The 21,103-nt window shown below is 43.1% G+C and overlaps 1 protein-coding gene across 1 annotated transcript in view; it reads left to right on the plus strand.

The window, feature by feature from the left end:
- Window positions 1–21,103, plus strand: part of CHMP4C (charged multivesicular body protein 4C) — a 537,594-nt gene that overhangs the window by 429,907 nt on the left and 86,584 nt on the right. The window contains exon 4 of the mRNA XM_044089371.1: window positions 4,502–4,610. Coding sequence (XP_043945306.1) covers window positions 4,502–4,610 — 109 coding nt within the window. The remainder of the gene's footprint in view (window positions 1–4,501; window positions 4,611–21,103) is intronic.

Raw genomic sequence — 21,103 nt, forward strand, 5'->3', positions numbered from 1 at the left:
AAGCAAAAGATTGACTTCAACAGTGCTTAGTTTATGCTGTCATTCTAGCGGGATCCAGTTCCTGTCAGCCTGAGATGATATGGTTGATAGACCTCGATGTTTTGCCAGAGATGGTCTTCACCTGTCACCCCTAGGATTTCAGCTTCTGGCAAAGGCTCTTTTCTCCTCCAGGGCCTTTTTTAGGCAATGTCACAAGTACGAATTTCCAATGTAAATTTTTCCTCAAAAACCAGCATCGGGGTCATGCTGCTAATCGCTAGGGGTCTAAAGCTGCAATCATTGGAAGCTGCCCTCACCTTGGAGGATGCTGATATCTTTGCTGTCACAGAAACCTGGTTCAAGGCTGTGGAAAGCACCCTGGCCATACCTGGTTACAACGCCTTTCACTCGCTTACACCATCAAATGAGAGCAGAAAATCCAAAGGAAACCAATACTCCTCCAGATTGGTAAGACTAAATGAGTCCCTCAAACTACTCAAAGTACAGCTCTCTGTGGGCTAAGCTCCTCTCCAAATTATCACCAGTTGTAGGACCCACTCCATGAACCTGGACACCCAAAATGCCTATCTGAATCTCATGGGGTCCCTCAGTATACCACCAAACACCCTGGTTGTAGAAGACTCCAACTACCCATCAATAAATTGGTCTAACTACACCTGTACCAACACACTTGCCCAGAGATTCTTGAACTTTATAAACTCTAATGCCCTGGAGCAGTTAGTGAACACCCCAATAGAGTTAAAACATTCTGGATCTAGTACTTACAGACATGAGTGATCATTATACCACCCCAAGTTGACAAGCATCTCTAGTGAGATCGGACCACAGGTCAATCACACTAGAAGTAACAATAGCGTCTGACCCTCCTACAGCTGGAACTAAACTAAAAAATTTCTTCAAAACAAACTATAATCTCACGTATGACAATATTACTAGTTTCATAGCCCCTACCCCAGTGATGACAAGGATACCTAGGCCGAGGTTTATACCAAAGCCTTGTATAAACACCTTCACAGCTGCATCAGTTCAGCTGTACTCGACAGGATAAAAGTAAGTTCCTCATGTAAGAACAAACCTGCTTGGTGGACATCTGCCGTAAAGAGTCTATATATAACAGGAGAAATAAACTGCTGTCTAAAAGCAGTAGGAGACAGTCCCTAAACTCAAAGGACTCCCTCCTTAGCCTAAATAAGCAAGTAAGACACCTAGTGAAAATTCGAAAGCTGACTACAAATCTAAATTGGCTACCCTAGCCAAGTGTAGCCATAAGGCATTCTTTGGCTATGTCCACAACCTCAAAGAAAATCTGAGATTTGCACGGAACTTGTTGTAAGTGCCACAGCATATACTGAACAAGGTGATATTGCTAACCTGCTGGCAGATAGGTTCAGTGTGAACTTCTTCCCCCGTCTTAGCCCAATATACCACATAACATCCCTCCATGTCCTCCCCCAGAAATCTCTAAGCAATGGGTCCTTAACACCCTTTCCAAGGATAAAAACATGGCCTCTGTGGGACCTGACAATATCCTTGGCTGTGTTCTAAATTGCTTAAAACATGCATTAACTATACCTCTGAGTACCCTCTTTAACCACAGCCTAAGCACTAGGTATGTTCCTGCAGATTGGAAAACTGCCACTGTCATCCCCTTCCACAAAGGGGGTTCCTTCTCCAGACCTTGGAATTGTAGACCCATAAGTCTGACCAGCCTCATATGCAAGGCCATGGAGAGAAGGATATAGGAGACCTCCAAACACTAAAACCCATCCCAGTTTGGTTTTATGAAAGGAAGATCTTGCCTGCTTAACTTGGTGGACTTCTTTGAGGCAGTCATCAAAGCCCTAGATGAAAAAAAAACTGTGCATGCTGCATGTTTAGGCCTAGCGAAGGCCTTCAACACCATTTCACAGTATGGTATCACTGATAAACTCACCCAGCTGAGCATAAACCCGTATGTAGTCAAGTAGGTTGCAAACTGCAATAGAACACACAATTAAAATAGGAGACTTTTCCTCTACCTTCAGACCTGTAACCAGTGGAGTACCACAGGGCTCAGTGCAGGGGCCCCTACTGTTTGGCATTTACTTTTCAGAAGTACAGGCCAAAACAAAGGGTGTGTGGCTAACAAAGTTTGCAGATGACTGCAAACTAAGAGCAATCATTGAATCCTCTAGTGACATTGACACCCTCTAGGAAGGTCTTACTCAAACCAACAATTGGTGCCAAATCACGAGCTCAGATTAAATGCTTAAAAGTACAACATCATCATCCCCATTGGCAAGGGAGGTGTCCCTGCAAAGTACCACATTAACAACAAAACCTGAAGTACCCAACTCATGATAAGAGATCTGGGCACACAGGTTGACAGCAACCTTTCATTTGACCATTATATTTCCACAGTAGTAAGGAAAGCCTTTTGCATTACCCAACTCATCAATAAGGGCATTGCCTTCAGAAAAAAGAGGTTATAACTACCCTGTACTCCTCCCTTATTTGACCAATTGTAGGGTACAATGCACCCCTTGGTATGTAACTTGCCAGGCACCTCCAACAATTAGAGACCTCAGAGGTACCTTTACAAAGAAAATTCAAGGTGTCCAGCACTTGTCCTATGCTGATAGACTAAAATCACTGTCTCTGTACTCTATGTTGTACAGACTACTCAGGGGGGGTGATCTCTGCCTAGCCTATAGGGCAACCGTGGATCCTGCCCTGATGGAAATGCTACACACTAGCAAGACAAATAATACTCGGTGTATCCACTCTAGTGACCTCGACATGAGAAGCGAGATTAACAGGACCTGTTGAAGAGAGCGTTTCATTTCCCAGAGGCTCCTCCTACTCTGGAATAATTTTCCAATCCTAGTAAAACAGAGCTCTTCACTGACCCTTTTCATGGGTAATCTGGATAATCAGATGGGGAATCACAAATTAACCCCTGGGGTTTCACCTGCGTCCCTTCTGGACAGGGGCAGCAGGTCTGGAGTCAGATCTACTAATAGCACCATTAAAAGAGGGAAAATACTTGGCTAGGCTTATAAGGACCTCAGGGCCATTAGCCTAGTAACCTGCTATAATCCTATAGCAAGATAAGAGCAAGACTTCCTCAGAACTAAGTAAACAACTTTAGTGTTTTCTTAATCAGCAAGGAAATTAAAACTAAAACATCTTCTGTTTACTGAATGTGCATACTTATCTGTGATTTATATAGATCTGTAAGTATTTGTGCATGGATAAGTATCTGATCTTTGACCTCGGCATTGTCAGTAACAAAGATGATGGTTCACATTTTTCATTTTCTTAAAGGTGAAGCTGGAAATTTTCCCTGCTGAATTAACTACATTTGGATAGCTAGCTGAAATACCCAAATTCTGTTTGCTAGCATCCCACACCAAATTAATATCCCTGATGTATGTTAGTGGAATATGTAAATGTTTTGAAGTGGCTTGTTTCGAGAAAGATGGTAACTATAATAATAGGGTCAATTAGTTTTTGATATATGATTCGTATGCTTAGCCACATCTGTTTCAGTTGGGATTACCATTGCAGGAAAAATGATAACAAAAACATTGTCAACATTTAAACATTTTAATCTTCTGCATCATTTGTAGTGAGCTGCATGGTCCTGCACATCTGAACTTTTAAAATATATATTTAAAAAAAAATAAGACCCCTCCAAAGAGCCATACAACATGTCCGACTGCTTACTGATAAGTTGGAAGAATCACCCAGCTTAAATATCTCCTACAAATTTTCCATCAAAGACTCTGGATATGGACCTGAGGAATGGAGAAAAGCCATAGCTGACCCTTTCATAAAGGCAGCCCCTACACTGATCCAGATAACTATAGGCATATAGGGTCTTCCCATCTACACTGCTTATCTGGATTTAGTTCATCGAACGCCCTTACGTCAACACATGTACATTGAAATACCTAAATATCGAGCGGTCACAAAAGAGATTTTTTCCCAGGTAAAAAAATTGATGGGCCAACAAAAAACAAAACAAACCGACAGACACAATGAAGTGGGGGACTGTGCCCCCCACACCCCTCTTACTTAAATATACCAACTCCGAGATCGCACTACAGTGGAGGAAACTGCAAATTCCCGAAAACAGGGAAAAAATCGCTTTTGTGGCTGACATTTAGGTATTTCGGTGTACATGTGTTGACATCGATGAACAATCCTGTTGACATGGGTAATATAGACCCACATTTCAGTCCTGTCCATTCTCAACTTCTCTTTTCTTTCCTTTTAAGCAACATCTGCATATTTCTTTTCCCTTTAACGTAATCCAAGTCAAAATTATTTTATACCTTCATCTCTCAAATAAACCCAATCTTGTACCATCCTCTTATGAACTGTGATATCTCCATCAATGGTTCCTGTTACATAGCATCATTGGCTAAGTCTACAATGGTTGATAGACCAATGGCTTAGTATGCACCTAGGCACCTTTGAAGCATAGTAACAGTACATATTTTCCCTCTGTTTTCAGGATGAACTTCTAGCAGAGTTGGAGGAACTTGAGCAGGAGGATCTGGACGAGAAGATGTTGAATGTTGGAAGACTACCAAGTGTACCATCAGCATTGCCATCCAGACCAAGTAAGTTGCTGGGAAGAGTCTAAGAGAAGAGAGAGATTCTTTTGGCTAGCATTTTTATATATTTTCATGAAAAGTAAACTGATTCAGTCACTTATTTTGTAAAGTTTTATGACATCAAAGCTGACAGGACAGTAATGTAACTGCTAATCAGATGCACGCTTATCTTTGCTCATTATAAAATTTCCAGTTTGATATAATGCACTTCCATTCACGGAACAGTACTCAAACATGACAACTAAAATCTGATATTGTTAATCCTCGTTCATTCCTTACATGTGGGTATCAGTTCCGACCTCGGAACCGAGCTGGCCATCTTCCAAGCTCGCGTCAGCTACAAACTCTCGAGCTAAAACTCTTACCCAGAATTCCCCTCTCCCTGTTACCTCAGATTTCGTTTGCCGCATCGTCATTCGGTTGTGTCAAGCTACTTCTCTTGAGCTAAGTATAATATTTTTCTTCATACTAAATTCTAAAACAGTCTTTTCTCACAGAAAAGGTATTAGATAGTTTTCTCTTACCTTATCGCATTTAGCGACTATCCTTTCTTGAATCTTTTCACTTCCTTTCCTCCTCTTTACCGCGAGGTAATTTCTTTTTTACCATCGTTGGTAAACCCCCTTTCCTTCTTACCTTCCGGTAATTCTTGTACCATTGCTGGTATTTTTTCTGGGTTTCCTTCTTTCTTTCTAACATGGCAGATAAAAAAAGGTAGTCCAGGATTTAAAAGATGTTTCAATTGTGGCCATAAATTACCTACTTCAGATGCACATTCCCTGTGTGTCTATTGCTTGGGTGTGCCTCATTTAACAGTTGACCTGCCCTGCGGGATTTGTAAGAATTTCTCTAACAGGATGTTGATTGAGAGAAAAAATAAATTAATATTGAAGGGGCTACTTAAATTTCCTTTTTCAGAGGCTATTTCTGGGTCGGAGGCTTCAACCCCTCCAAGATCCCACAAGAAAGAGTAATGAACATATAAAGGCCAAGTCTCTTCCTTTGTCCCCTGCTGGGGACTCCCAGGAACCGAGACCCAACAAAGCTAAGCTTTCCAGTTCGGATTTGACTTCTTCGGCTCCAGCGCTTTCGGTACCTAGACCTTCGGCACCGTGGCCATTGGCGCCATCTGTGACTTCGGCACCAACTAGTGTGCCCTTTACTGTATCGGTACCGAGGGGCTCCTCAGTTCAGACTTCTTTACTGGCACCGACTGTCCAGTCAATGCAGACTGTTACGACGTCGATGGATTTTTCAACGCCCATTGCCCTTTCAGCTCCGACAACTTACCCGGCACCGACTACCCTCTCAGCACCGACCATTCAGTTATCGTCACCGATTTTTTTCGGTTCCAGCCTTAGCACCGACAAACTCTTCGGTACCGACCTTATCCTCTGTGCAGACCATGACTTCGGCACCGATGATTTCCTCGGTGCAGACACCTGTAGTTCAGTCCTTTACAGCCCCGTTGTTTTCAGTGCAGACCTCCAAGGTGGGCACCGAGCTTGCTCTGTCTTTGGATAGACCTGACTCCCCCTCAGTCGTTTCTGTGAAATCCACTAGAAGCCTCTCTGAACGCAACGTGTTGTGTCTTGTGGATCAAGTGCTTTTGGCCAGAGGTATCCTGCCCCGCAGGACCTATCCTTCCTCTGGAGTTGATCACCCTTTACTAAAGACCCCTACTTATTCTCCTCCTTCATTGCCTTCGAAGCCCCTTGATATAGCATAGTCTTCCCCCTCTACGGTTCCCTTTATGGACCTCACTAAGGAGCCGCAGTTGCCTTTGTGGCAGGAGAGTTCTGTTACTACCCAGGATGTCAGCTGTGGCATGCATAATTTGTTGTTTCACAGCCATCCAGGGACTCCAGAGTCGGCAGGCTGAGCCACTTAGGGGAGGGGTGACCCCTGTCCTGGGCACTTACTCCTCTTCAGGTGGACCGGCCTTCCGGCTAATGGAGAAGGCAGTGGTGTCGGTTGGCGATCCTGTGCTATCACTCTCCCCGCCCTCCTCTGGACCGCAATGTACACAAGTCGCTCCTGGCGGACACCGGGTGCAAGGGCCTCGGGATGTACTCCCACAGGAGACCCCTTTTGCGCTGTCTTCCTCAGCTTCTCCCTCTGAGGAAGTTCATCAAAAGAACTTGTGGACTCCACAGAAGAGTCCCTTACTGAAGACACAGACTTTGATGATGGGGAAGGGTCCCCTTGCTCACCCTCTGAGGTATCCTTTGGTGATATTCTTGAAATTCTTAAACGGAGAGGTGACTTGCAGCCCTCGAACCCGACCTTTGAAGAGTCTGTGCTCCTGCAGGCCTTTCGCACCCGGCCCCCTACCTACTGGGTTACTCCACCTGCTGATGAACTGGTCCGGCTCATCGTGCAGCATGCGTGGAAGGCTCCTGACACTTGTTGAGGCCATAAATTTTGTCCTCTCCTGCTACCGATCCCCATTGGTCCAAAGGTCTTCCTGTAGATGCTTTGGTGGTGGCAGCCGCAACTAAAAAGGACCTGGCGGAAGAAAGCCAGACTGTCCATCCGCCCAACAAAGAGTCCCGAGCTCTGGACAGAATAGGGAAGCATACTTTTGCATCAGCGACTTTTGCAATCAGGTCCCTGAACTATATGGCACACTTTACTAGGCTTCAAAGAGATTTAATTTCTGAGCTCTCTAACTTTGGCTGGAGGTGTGTCTGATGAGGTCCGTGACAGTGGCCTCACAGCTAGCCACCATTGAATCGATATCTTAACTCCTCCATGCGCCTGATATCTCACACATCAGAAGGAGAAGCTAGAGTGGTGAGTTCAGGCCATTGTTCTGAGATGGCACGCCTGGATGCGCTTGTGTAATTTCACCGAACCCTTCAAGGCTTCCTTTCTCAACTCTCTCATCGAAACCTCTTCATTGTTTGGACCCAAGGTTAAAAGCACACTGGCCAGATGTGAACAGGACGGTAAGACCCTTTCTACCGTGGAAATCCGTTATTCTTCCCCTCAACGGGCTTTCTACAGAAACCAGAAGAGTGGGAAGATATGGTACAAAAAGTCTCAGGGTCCTTTCTGTGACACACAGGCTGAGTTCTCCCCTAGAGGCAGAGGGGGAAACTCACAGGGAAGATGCCCTTTTCGGGGCGGAGGGGGGTCCGTGTAACCAGGTTTCCAGGGACTCTTTCCCTGGCCAATCCTACCAGCGCTCCTGAAGAGCGGCCCAACTGCTTTCCTCTGGAAGTGGTTGTGGGTCGTTTCTCTTTGTACCCTTCTGCCTGGTGTTGGGTACAAAGGATAATAACCAGTGGTTATCATATTCCCTTCAACCTTTGTCCCGCTCCCCTAACAAACTTACCCGACGTTCCACCAAGTCAAAGAGAAGAAGCAGCTTTAGAGATTTAAAAACTGCTAAGAAAAAGTCATCCAAATAGTCCCTCCAGACCAGATAGTTTACGGATTCTACTCCAGACTATTATTGGTGCCAAAGAAAACCGGGGACTGGAGACCAGTTTTGGATCTCAGTGTATTGAACAAGTTTGTAAAAGTACAAAAATTCCGGATGGTCACAATACAGTCTATCCTTTCACTTTTGGAAAAATACGATTGGATGTGCTCGATAGATCTTCAAGATGCGTACTACCGCATAAAAGTGGACAGACCATCAAGAAGATTCCTTCGCTTCCATGCGGGAGCCAGTCACTACCATTTCAGAGTACTGCCCTTCAGACTCTGTACAGCCCCCAGAGTGTTCACAGAGTGGATGGCAGTCATCACAGCTCAGTTGCGACTACAAGGATTCCAGGTGTTTCCATACCTAGACGACTGGCTCTTCTCCACCCCCACCAGACGTCTATTGGAAGCAGCCCTGGCATACTCTCTCCTCCCTGCAGAAAGGCTAGGCATAACCATAAACTGGCAAAAATCCAATCTCACCCCATCTCAGTCACAGAATTCATAGGGGTCATCTTGAATACAAAGAATTGCAGAGCATCCATTCCAGAGCACAGCATTCTAAGGATAAAGCAACAACTGATCCCAATTCTTTCAAGGGAGAAATCCACAGCTCACTCTGTTCTACAGTTGTTGGGTTCCATGGCAGCCTCCATCACCATTGTTCCCCTGGCCAGGTTTCACATGAGGCTTCTACAATGGCTACTGCTCACCCAATGGTATCCCTTTCAGTACCCTCTTTCAGCCAAGATTCGGGTAACTCACAGGTGCAAACAGGATTTAAATTGGTGGATGGCCCACAACCCATCACAATGGTCTCGCTCCTTCTCCCGCCAACAGCCCAATGTTACAGTGACCACAGATGCCTTCCTGATGGGGTGGGGGGTGGGGGGGCTATGTCAGGGACAGACAGTCCAAGTTACTTGGTCCGAAATGGAGGTCCATCTGCATATAAACATTTTAGAGCTGAGGGCGGTGCTTCTGGGGTTGCAAGCATTCCATCCCCTGCTGCCATCTGGGACTATTGCGATACAATCAGACAACATGGCGGTGGTCTGGTACATCAACAAACCAGGCGGAACCAAATCTTACAGATTCTGTCGAGAGGCTATACGGATATGGCATTGGGCGATGGCTACCAACCGTTTTCTTCTAGCAATGCACATTCCCGGGAGTTCCAACATGATAGCAGACAGACTCAGCGGGTGTATACTACAACCTCATGAGTAGTCCCTGAATCCCTTGATAGCAGCGGAGATTTTCAACCGCTGGGGTCTTCCTTGCTGCGACTTCTTTGCATCCCCGACAAATTACAAATGCAGCAACTTTTCTGCCCTGTTTCTCCCTCTGGGATAGTCACCCAGGGATGCTCTAGTCCACGATTGGCCCTCAGGTCTACTTTTTCCACCTCTCCCCCTCATTCCCCAGTTTCTGAAGAAAGCCCGCCGGTTGAAGAGAAAAGTAATCCTCATAGCACCATATTGGCCTCGTCAGATTTGGTTCCCCTTCCTTTGGCCTCACCTGCTAGATCAACTGTGGATTCTCCATCCAACCACAGGGTTGATCTCCCATCCACAGAATCTGATTCACCCCAACCTGAACAGCCTGAAGCTCACAGCTTGGCTCCTCCAATTCCCTTGATTGCCAGGCAGAATGATCTTTCTTTGCCAGTACGTGACATTCTTATTGCATCTCATAAGTCTTCCACCTGAATTACATATCTCAGCAAGTGGAAAAGATTTACTTTTTGGCTGAAAGAAAAACAGGTAGATCTTTTTTCAGCACCAGTGTTGATAGTACTGGAGTATCTAGCCACCTTATTTCAATCCGGTCTATCTGCCTCTACCATTAGAGTTCATTTGTCTGCAATATCTAATTTCTATGATGGTGTCCAAGACTCCTCTCTTATGTCACACAAATTATGCAAGACTTTCATAAAAGGCGTGAATCATCTAAACCCCCCTTTTAGAGAACCTTCTCAACCATGGGACCTGTCATTAGTCCTACAAGCTTTGACAGTGCCACCTTTCGAACCAGCTTCTTCATGTGACCTCAAATATTTATCATGGAAAACCTTGTTTTTGTTCGCCATTACTTCTGCCAGATGTATCTCTGAGCTTCAAGCCTTATGCATCGAGTCCATATTTGATTTTTCAGAGAGATAGAATGTCACTGAGAACTAATCCTTCCTTTCTGCCAAAAGTAATCTCTGAAATGTCCATTAATCAAACCATTGAATTGCCAGTTTTCTTCCTCAATCATTTCAAACAAAGGAGAGTATTGCCTACATACCCTAGATAGTCACAGGCAAATTTGCTTCTACTTGAACAGGATTAAGGCCTCTCGTAAATGAGACCAGTTATTTTTGGCCTATTCTGGACCAAGATTAGGATGTGCTGTTGCTAAGGTCACATTGACTAAATGGTTGAAAGACTGTATGACCTTCATTTATAGACAACGTAATATTCCATTACCTACTACCATAAAGGCTCATTCTACAAGGTCAGTAGCAGCTTCTGCTGCCTTCCATGCCAGAGCTTCTTTCCATGACATTTGTGCAGCTGCAACTTGGTCTACCCCTCATACCTTCATCAATCATTACAAATTGGATTTGGCCTCCAGGGGAAGAGCATTTTTTGGTTCTATGGTGCTCAGGAATGTCCTTCCATGAGAGCCTCCCAGTAATAAAGGTAGCTGGGGACTCTGTCCCACACATAAGGAATGAACAAGGATTAACAATATCAGATAAAGAAGTTATGTCTTACCAGAATGTTCCATCTGTATTGTTGATCCGCGTTCAGTCATTACGACCCTCCCTCCTTCCCCCTCCTGTGACTTCTAGTGGATCTCACCATCCGATTCTGTTAGGTCATTCGACCAGAGGTAGCCTCTACCTTCTTTTGACTTGCAAACACAATCTGAGGTAACAGGGAGAGGGGAGTTCTGGGTAAGAGTTTTAGCTCGAGAGTTTGTAGCTGACGCGAGCTTGGAAGATGGCCGGCTCGGTTCTGAGGTCAGAACCGATACCCACACGTAATGACCGAACGATGATCAACAATACAGATGGAACGTTATGGTAAGACATAACTTCTTTTTTTTTGCATTACATGCTACATTTTTACTACTGTTATATTATTTGTATGCTTAATTAACATTTTCTGTCCTGCATAACTTCGTAATTATGTCTAAGCATGACGTGTAATATGCATCTGTTGAAAGTTGTACAAAATTGATAACGGATTAAAAGGTGTAAAGTTTATTACTTGTATAGCGCATGATCCCAGGAGATGGAACGTGCATTTTGTGCTCAACAATGCATTTTTTGCTCATTTTTGTTATGCATCTACCAGTGTTGCACAGCAGGGGGTCCAAATTTAATCTGTCTAGACAGTTGAATGGTATGTCTTTCACTCAGTAAGCTAAAGAAGGCAATAAAAACAGTGGAGTTTCTAATCTGATAAAAAAAGAAACATAAATATCATTGCTAGTATCACAGCACCTACCAGGTCGCTGTCTATCTAAACACACACACACACACACACACACACACACACACACACACACACACACACACACACACACACACACACACACACACACACACACACACACATTCACCCATTCACCCATTTGGATGAAAAAGCATTGTAACAAAAGTTCCAGTCTTTCATTAAAATGTTTTTCCACTGCATTAATGTAACCTTCAACGTTTTGGAGGGGGGGCTATACCACAAATCCTCTGTGGGGATTGCCCCCACCTTCTTACCTAATTATTAGTACCTCCAGAGATGCACACAACTGTATCCATGTATGTGTATATTTGCAAGACCGGTATGTATTTCTAGTAATGTTTGTCTGTTTTAGGCTGTCAAGCCCTCCAAGTGAAGATAGTTATGTCATTTCCAGTAATGAGACTATTTTACTGTAACTTGGTAAGTAGTCAGCAGTAGTTTAGCTACTACAGAGTGAGATTGGCAACTGGCTCAAGCGCAATGTGATGGGGGGAGCTATCAGCCAATTCAGATCGCTCTTTAATGAGTACCGCCTTTTAAAAGCCATTATTTTATTTGTGGTCAAACCTGAGCACTGTAGGATTCCCTGTGTGGTCTATACCATATCAAGCAGTTTGCTACAATTTAAAGTATTTGTTTTTTTTTTATTTTTTAAATCAAGACCTGAGCTCTAAGAATATCAGTTCTTGGAACTGCTTGCTACAGTTATGGATTGAGTACTGTCTGCAACAAGCCAATTGGCTTTCTTGCAGTAACTTTGTAGAAGTCCTTTTTTATTGTTTGTTTATTAATTTATTTACTTTTGCTCTTCGCTTGAAGATTTGAGGGTTTGGGGCACCACTTCATTAGAACAGCCCAGGGTGCTGGTTGTGTAGCTAAGTCTGTGTTTCTCAGCAATTATTTATCATATAATCTGTAATTAAATAACCGTTAAGTAGCACCTGCTTAGTCCAACCCCCAAACAAGATCCTTGCTAAAGCCCATGTCTGAATTTCAGGGGTCACTGATTAACAGCTCAGCGAATTCCTTTATATATACACATGTGTGTGTGTGTGTGTGTGTGTGTGTGTGTGTGTGTGTGTGTGTGTGTGTGTGTGTATGTGTGCATATATATATATATATATATATATATATATATATATATATATATATATATATATATATATTTTTTTTTTAACGTTTACAGGTATACCTCTAAATTTCAAACTTTCACAACATCAAATTGTTTATGGTCAAGACCATAATATCGACATTTTGAAAGTTCAGACCGTTTAAATGGAGATCGATGTACACTGTAGAACTGTATATTTAACGTTTTCCTCGCTGTAGTGGGATCTCGGAGTTGGTATATTTAATTAGCAGGTGGTATAGGGGGTACAGTCCCCCATGTGTTGGATGCAGGGGGGTTTGCCCACTGCAAAATGTGAAAAAAAATTTTTTTACGTAATTTTAAAACTTTCAAAACGTCAATCTTATGGTCTCGACCATAAGCAATTCAATGCTATGAAAGTTCGAAATTTAGAAGCAGCAGATATATATAGATATAAAATATATATATATATATGTATATGTATATATATATATATATATATATATGTATATATATATATATGTATATATATCTACACACACACTCACATATGTATGTAAATATAAAATGTGTGTGTTTGTGTGGATAATAAATATTTTATATAATAGATAATTCAGAGAAAATATTGATCAAGTTTTATATCAGAGCCCATTCAAATATAAAAATGATAATGTCTGTTTCTTTAATCAGAATGGTGTAGTGTTGCAGAGTGAGAATGAGTGACAGTTGAAATATAAGGAAATATGATGTTCATCATGTTTCACTGTTGCAGTCATTACATTTGGGTTATCCTGCTGGCAGGCTACCCGCAGTCGGCCTGAATTCCAAAGTCTAGGTCCTGCGTCGGTTACTGTCGCGTCTTCCCTGACGTCAGTGCACCAGGGGTGAAAAAGATGCAGCCGACGCCATTTTCTTCAGTATTTCTTGTTGCGCGGTGCCCGAAGCAAAAGCAGTTTGCAAGTGCCGGTCGGCCGACTCCTGAGATTTTCAAAAGTGAATTTCAGATCCGAAGTCTTCATTAAAGCTAATTACCCCGTTGGGGAAACTTTTTTCTTGCTCCAGACCGATGTCAGAAAAAGTTAATTGTATTTCTTGTGGGAAGCAAATACCTCATAAGGATTTTCATTCTTACTGTATTCCTTGCCTAGGCCCTGATCACAACGTTGCTAGCTGTCGGTTTTGTGCTAGATTTAACCAACGCACTATTAAGCGTCTGTTCGATTTTGCCTTTCATTACTTTGGCCAAAGATTCAATTGTATAATACCGTCAGAACAGCTGACGACCAGAGTTTACAAAAAACGCAAGGAAAAAGAAAAGGACAGGCATCCGAGGTCCAAAACCGATGACGAGGCTTCCGCTAAGCCAGTCGCCGGTTCTCAGTGAGGCGCTTTCGCAGCCCCTGGCACCCGCTACCTCAGAGCCACAGGCCGCTGATGACTCCCACGTGGAGCCAGCTAGGCCTCTGGATACTCAAGGTATTGGACTCTGAAACTATTCCCTCAGATGGGTCCAGAGCCGCTGAACAGGCATCAGCTTCTGAGGGTGTTTTCAGACCTACACAGTTATATGTAAAGCCTACTTCAGCTTCCAAAGCAAAGACTAAAGCAGTATTAAAGACAAGGAAACAAGTACAGCATTCTCCTGGACAGACCATCATGCCTAAAAAGCAGATGCTCAAAATGGCCGAAGACCTAAGTACCTTGATCAGGGGTTCCCATCCCCCTCCTGACAAGAGGCCTAGGCAAGAGATAGAATATGAATCTTCAGATCAAGTTTCCATTTCCTCTGATTCCTCTTCTGAACAGGGATACTCTGTTCCTCCTTACGAGGATTCTGATGCTGAAGAATCTATCCCTTCAGCCTCACTGCCTGAGGATTATTCTTTTGGGGAAACCCTGCATGCCATGAGGGAGCACTTCCACTGGGAGAGCCAAGACTACTCAGAGTCTAAGAAAAGGCTTAGAAATTTTCTTTTACTTCCTCAGCACAGGCCTTTAGCTATTCCTCCTATGTTAGACATTGTAGATGTATTTTTCAGAGTCCGGAATTTCTCCTCACTCTTTACCTCCTGCCCCTGTTAAACCAGACAGAGACTACAGGGTTCCAGACTCACATAAATTCCTTTATAAAAACCCTGCTGCTGACCCAGAAACTATTTCTCAGGGTCCCAAAAGGGGTCAAGGCTTCTACTGCAAAAAACCCTATCCCCTCTGATAGAGATTCAAGGGCACTGGACAGATGGGGAAAAAAGGTTTACACTTCTGCTACTTTGGCTGTGAGGGCTTTAAATTGTCAATTTCATATGCTTAAATATCAGCAATACTTATTGTCACTGTTAAAACAGAAAATGTCAAATTCTGATTGTGTGGAAAATAAGGAAATGCAGGATTTATTGCATGCAACTGAACAAGTGGGAAAGCATACATTGCAATGTGGTTTTGATTCTCTGGAGGCCTCTTGCAGGGCTGCAGTTACGGGCTTTGTCATTAGAAGGCATGCTTGGTTAAAGGAACAGAATCTGCCTGATCATGTTAAAGCAAAATTATTAGATGCTCCATTACAGCATGATACCTTATTTGGTGTTAAAGCAGAGGAGGTGTTGAAGAAAATGGAGGCAAAGCTAAATCTATGCAAACAGTAAAGGATTTCTTACAGGTACAGCCACCCAGATTTAGCAGGAACTGGCCTACAAAGAATTGGTCCTTTCCAGTGTCAGACAGGCCACAAAGAGACAGATACAGATGCCCCAGAGGCAGATCCCAGTCCCAGGTCTCATACAGGCTGAAACAGTGGGGTGCTTCTACCTCCAAAGGCGGAGAAGACAAATCACAGCCATATAGGAAACAGTCCCAATGACTTTCCTCTGCCAGCACCGAGCACTTATCTTTTGACAGCCCCCTTAGGGGGAAACTAGCACTTTTTTCTCAAAATTGGCACATGATCACCCAGGACAATTGGGTCTTGAATATAGTGTCCCAGAGCTACAGGTTCCACTTTCACACCCTGCCAAGGGCAAAAGGTATGCCAGACTTGCCACACAATCAATGGGCAGAGGCACAAAAACAAGTTTCATCCCTCATGGACATGAGGGCCATTCAGCAAGTACCACAGCAAGAGCAGGGACAAGGATTTTACTCAAGACTTTTCTTGGTACCCAGAAAAGACAAAGCCTGGAGACCAGTGCTGGTCCTGTCTATTCTAAACACATTTCTGGACATTCCAAAATTCAAAATGTTGACTCTGCAACAGCTTCTGCCCATGCTGGGCAAAAAGGCTTGGCTTGTAACTTTGGACTTAAGAGGCATACCTGCATATTCCAATCAGACAATCTTGCAGAAGATACCTCAGATTCATAGCTGGTTCAATGCACTACCAATTCTCTGCACTGCCCTTTGGCTTATCTACTGCGCCCAGGGTCTTCACAAAATGCCTGGCACCAGTAATTGCTTTTTGCAGACAAAGAAGAATTCAAATATATCCTTACTTGGACGATTGCCTTTTTCAAGCAGAGAACAAGGACATTCTATTAAAGCATCTGGTGTTTGTAAAAAGATTACTAGTTTGCCTAGGGTACACAGTAAACGAAAAGAAATCAAATCTAGTACCCTCTCAAGAGATAATATTCCTGGGTGCAAGCTTAAATACAACTGCCCAGATGGCTTATCTCACGCCAGACAAACAAAGGCAACTGACTTCTTACTTCAAAATGTTGGCAACAAAGACCCAGTTATCTGCAAGAAAAATTCTGAAGGCTTTGGGCTTCATAGCATCCTGCATTCTGGTAATTCCATATGCCAGACTGTATATGAGGAAACTACAATGGTATCTAAAAAGTGTTTGGACTCAACATTGTCACAGTGTGGAAACATTAATTACCCTCATTCCTTGCCTGCAACAGGAGTTTTGATGGTGGGCACAGGCCTGTCACCACAACAAGGGACAGTCATTCACCCTACCCACAGCCAGGCAGTCAATAACAACAAATGCTTCAGATTATGCCTGGGGGGCCCACATGGCAGGAAAATGTATTCAGGGCACATGGCCCACAAGCCAAATGCATCTTCATATAAATCAAAAAGAGATGTTAGCTTTTCAGAACGCCCTGACAGCTTTCAAGGATCTACTCCATCCAGGACAACTACTGATAAGGATGGACAACACTACAGTCATGTGGTACATAAACAAACAGGGAGGCACTCATTCCTACCCCCTCTGCAGACAAGCCATGACTTTGTGGGACACAGCATTGACTTATCAAGTACACCTGCAAGCACAATTCCTGCCAGGAAAGAAAAAGTACTCTGGCAGACGAACTAAGCAGAAACCTCATGGATCCCCACGAGTGGAAACTGGATCCACAAGTCTTCAGCATGATGATAAAGAAATGGGGATGCCCAGACATAGATCTATTTGCCTCCCCTCACAACTGCCAACTACAGAGATTTTGCACAAGGACTTATCACAAGCAAGCATGGAAAGTGGATGTGCTATCATTCAGCTGGAAAACCCTAACAGTATATGCCTTTCCTCCTCTGCCTCGCCTCCCCAAGGTACTACTAAAGGTCAGACAAGAGAAGCCAAAATGATTTTGATTGCTCCAGACTGGCCCCACCAGCACTGGTACCCAATCCTACAGAGCTTGTCTGAAGGCCCAGCCTGGACATTGCCTCTGATTCCTCATTTACTGACCCAACGAAGCAATCAGATCCTGCACAGCCAACTCAGAACCCTAAATCTGTCAGCATGGCGGATAATATAGCCATTCAGAACACACCTCTCTCTAAAGCAGTGATGGATGTTATTTTAGAGGCCAGGAGGCCCAGTACCAGAAAATCTTATGCAGGAAAATGGAAAAGATTCTGTGCTTGGAACCAGACACAAGGAACTGACACGCTCGTACCAAATATTCCTCAGATTTTACAATACCTAACTGAGATGCCGGACAAAGGCCTATCCTTTTCATCAATTAAAATCCATGCTTCTGCCATTTCAGCTCATTATAATATGGAACCACCAATTTTTTCACATCCTTTGCTAAGGCAGTACCTCAGAGGGGCCAAAACCTTAAGACCCCCAAGGAGAGCACCGATACCTGCATGGGACCTCAATTATGTCTTGGAAAAACTCACACTGCCGCCAGCCAATACAGCTGAAATAAAGTTCTTATCTTGGAAAACAGCTCTGCTCCTAGCAGTTACCTCTGCAAGGCAAGTCTGAGTTACAGGCACTCATGACTGTGGGACCTTTTATCATTTTCCATCCAGACAGGGTGTCTCTGAGAACTAACCCAACATTTATGCCTAAAGAAATGTCCAGTGTGGCCCTTAACCAAACCACTCATTTGCCTACCTTTTATCCAAACCCACAGAATAAGGGTGAGAGACTCCTGCATTCTTTGGATATACACAGACAGCTACACTTCTACTTGGACAGAACTAAAGCCTTCAGAAAGACTGAGCAACTTTTAGTGGCATATGCTGCAGGATCACAAGGAAAGGCTATCTCAAAGCAGACAATTTCAAAATGGATAGGCCACTGCATTCATTTCTGCTATTCACAACATGGCAAATCAGTGCCTAAGGGCATTAGGCCTCACTCAACCAGAGCAGCAGCCACTTCAGCAGCCTTCCTCAGAGGAGTACCAACCAAAGACATTTTAGAGGCTGCAACTTTGAGTTCAGTGCACACTTTTACCAAGCACTACCACTTACCTCTCTACTCAAAATCCAGGGCAGGCTTTGCCACTGCAGTTCTGCAGGGCCTTATAGCCTCTCCAAATTCTATTTAGACCCAGCCACCCAACCTCAGCTTTGGGATTCAACCCAAGTGTAATGACTGCAACAATGAAAGACGATGAACATAGTACAGATGTGTACCTACCATAAATGTAGATGTTCGAGTGTATTCACTGTTGCAGTCCAGGTTACCCACCAACCATCCCCCTTTTCTTTGCTGGGACTTATCTGTACCTATCTATCCTATACAGCCTATGTGGTATATTTGCTTGTAGATGAAGGAAATGTTTATTTTTGTGCATGCATACTTATTGGCATAATTTTCAGCCTACCAATTTGGGGGCACCTGACATCTGAGGCAAGAAAAACTGAAGAAAATGGCATCGGCTGCATCTTTTATACCCCTGGCGCACTGACGTCAGGGAAGAGGCGACAGCAACCGACGCCGGACCTAGATTTTGGAATTCAGGCTGACTGCGGGTAGCCTGCCAGCAGGATAACCCAAGTGTAATGACTGCAACAGTGAATACACTCGAACACCTACATTTATGGTAGGTACACAACTGTACTTTCATCATATTGATCACTTGCTATATTGGGTTATATCCTGACAAGGATATAACAGCTGGACAGCTTCCAATGCTTCAGGGCACCTTCCATGCACCCACAATGTCAAGCAGTTTGAGCTGTGCTGACTAAACATGTTTGAGTGCAAAGCACTTGAGAGTTTTACTGTCAATGAAGAGTATGCTCCTCTGAGACTTTCAGGAATCGACATTTGGCTTATGCTTTTGTTGGGCAAATAAGTTCATTTTAAGGGAAAAAAATCCATTTTCTTTATTTTGGTTGATGTTTTATTACTTTCCTTTACAGTAAAGTTATTTTAAAGCTAGGAATGTGTTGTTTTAACAGACTGTCTTGAGATTGTAATGTACATTTAAACAGAGCACTTGTTTTTTCCTGTCACTTTCAAAGTAGTCTAAAGTAACTAAAACCATTTTTTCTGCGGAGAAATTGTGTTTATTTTTCATTTGTGGGGTTGACATTGTGTTTTAAAGTGCCTTTTTACTATGATTTTTCTATCAAAAAAGTAACTTTTGTGGACTGGTAGTGTTTTCTGGCAGTCACTGCTCGTCTTCTCCAGGAAAGAGGAACCATTTTCAGTTTGGCTATGGAACAGATTACCAGTTCCACAGTCAGTTCTTCCATCCACAAAGAGAAAAAACTTAAGGAAACCGCCATTGCCACCACAGTAGGCTAGCAATTTGCCTCAACTGCAGGTAGGTGACTGTGCTGTGGCCATTTGTTGTACCCTAGACCACTTATTGTTTACTGCAGATCCCTCTGATGTAGCACCATTGGCCACTATGGACTGGGAGTTAGCCATATTTTCTGCAGCTGTTGGTGTCCCCTCAGTGTGCAACAGTTGGTCCTGGGAGAGAGAAAAGGGAAGGGTTAATTGCTGTGTCAGAATGCTGTGACCATCCCTGGGGAGGCAGCTACTGCCATTAATAACACGGCTGGCTCCACTGTTCCTTTCAAAACAGAAAGCCAAGCATGCATCTATTTATTTATTCATTTATTTATGGTCATTTGTTAACCAGGTTGGTCCAACTGAGCCAAAGGCCCATTTTCAGTGGGAGACCCAAGGAGAAAAGCTCCAATTACAATTACGGACTTGCCAAAAAAAAAAAAAAGAAACAGTAATTAATACGAAGACTAAAAATTACAACAGTAATAATGACAAGAAACATTTACATAAAATGAAATCAACAAAGACAATACAACAGCTGCAGGATAATCCCCGAGTATGAATATTTACAAGAACCTGATTGTAGATGTAGTGTAAAGAAGAGCAAGAAAGAACGGCGGATAAAAAGAGAGAAAAACTTAAAGTAATAAAAAGTAGAATTTAGGAAGAAATCAGAGATCAGGTCAGAGCTTGGCAAGGGCAGGACCAGGTCTTAAGAAGGTAGTGTTTGAGTTGTAGTTTGAAATGGAACTTAGGGGGGATACTTGTTTTAAGTGGAAGGGAGGTCCAGGTGTGAGCTACAGAGTATTTATATCGGGACTTACCGATATTTCTTGACGGTTTGTGATTGTCAAGAATATGTTTGTCAGATGTACAAAGTTGACGTCGAGGGTTATATAGAGATGTAATATTAGAGATGGAGGGACAGGAATTGGGACTATAAAGAACTGTGTATGTGATATGCAGTTGAGAAAGAAACAATTGTTTAGGGAATTTGGGCCATTGTAATGATTTCCATACCTCTCAACTATACAGATTTTCGTAGAATGTCCAGATTTTTGCCTCATATGTTTGGTCCGTTTTTCATAAAATTGTGGTTTTCTGGCAGTTTACTGGCAAATCATTAAAGAGTTAAGATAGAAAATAATGACAGACATTTGAGTTTCAGACATCATATGCTTCAGAAAATTCATGCTAATGCAAAATCTGTTATTCTATCAACTTTCTAAGTTTGTAAGACTAATTAAAAAATGTTCCTATTTTTTGTGTCTTTGTCCCACTTTTCTATATGGCTTTGTCCAGAGTTCTTGCTCTAAGAGGTATGTTTAAGGGCGAAGCAGTGGTGGGATTTGTAAGGGAGATTAGGGGTGAATTTAGCTATTTTATTGTATGTTTGCTCTAGTTTGGAGAGAAGTGAAGACTGAAGGTTAGTAAAACTGGAGCAACATACAAAAAGACAGGGTAATAGGAGAGA

The sequence above is a fragment of the Protopterus annectens genome, chromosome 12.part0 (assembly GCF_019279795.1).
Source record: "Protopterus annectens isolate FY-2018-M chromosome 12.part0, PAN1.0, whole genome shotgun sequence".
In the NCBI taxonomy this organism is placed as follows: domain Eukaryota; kingdom Metazoa; phylum Chordata; order Ceratodontiformes; family Protopteridae; genus Protopterus; species Protopterus annectens.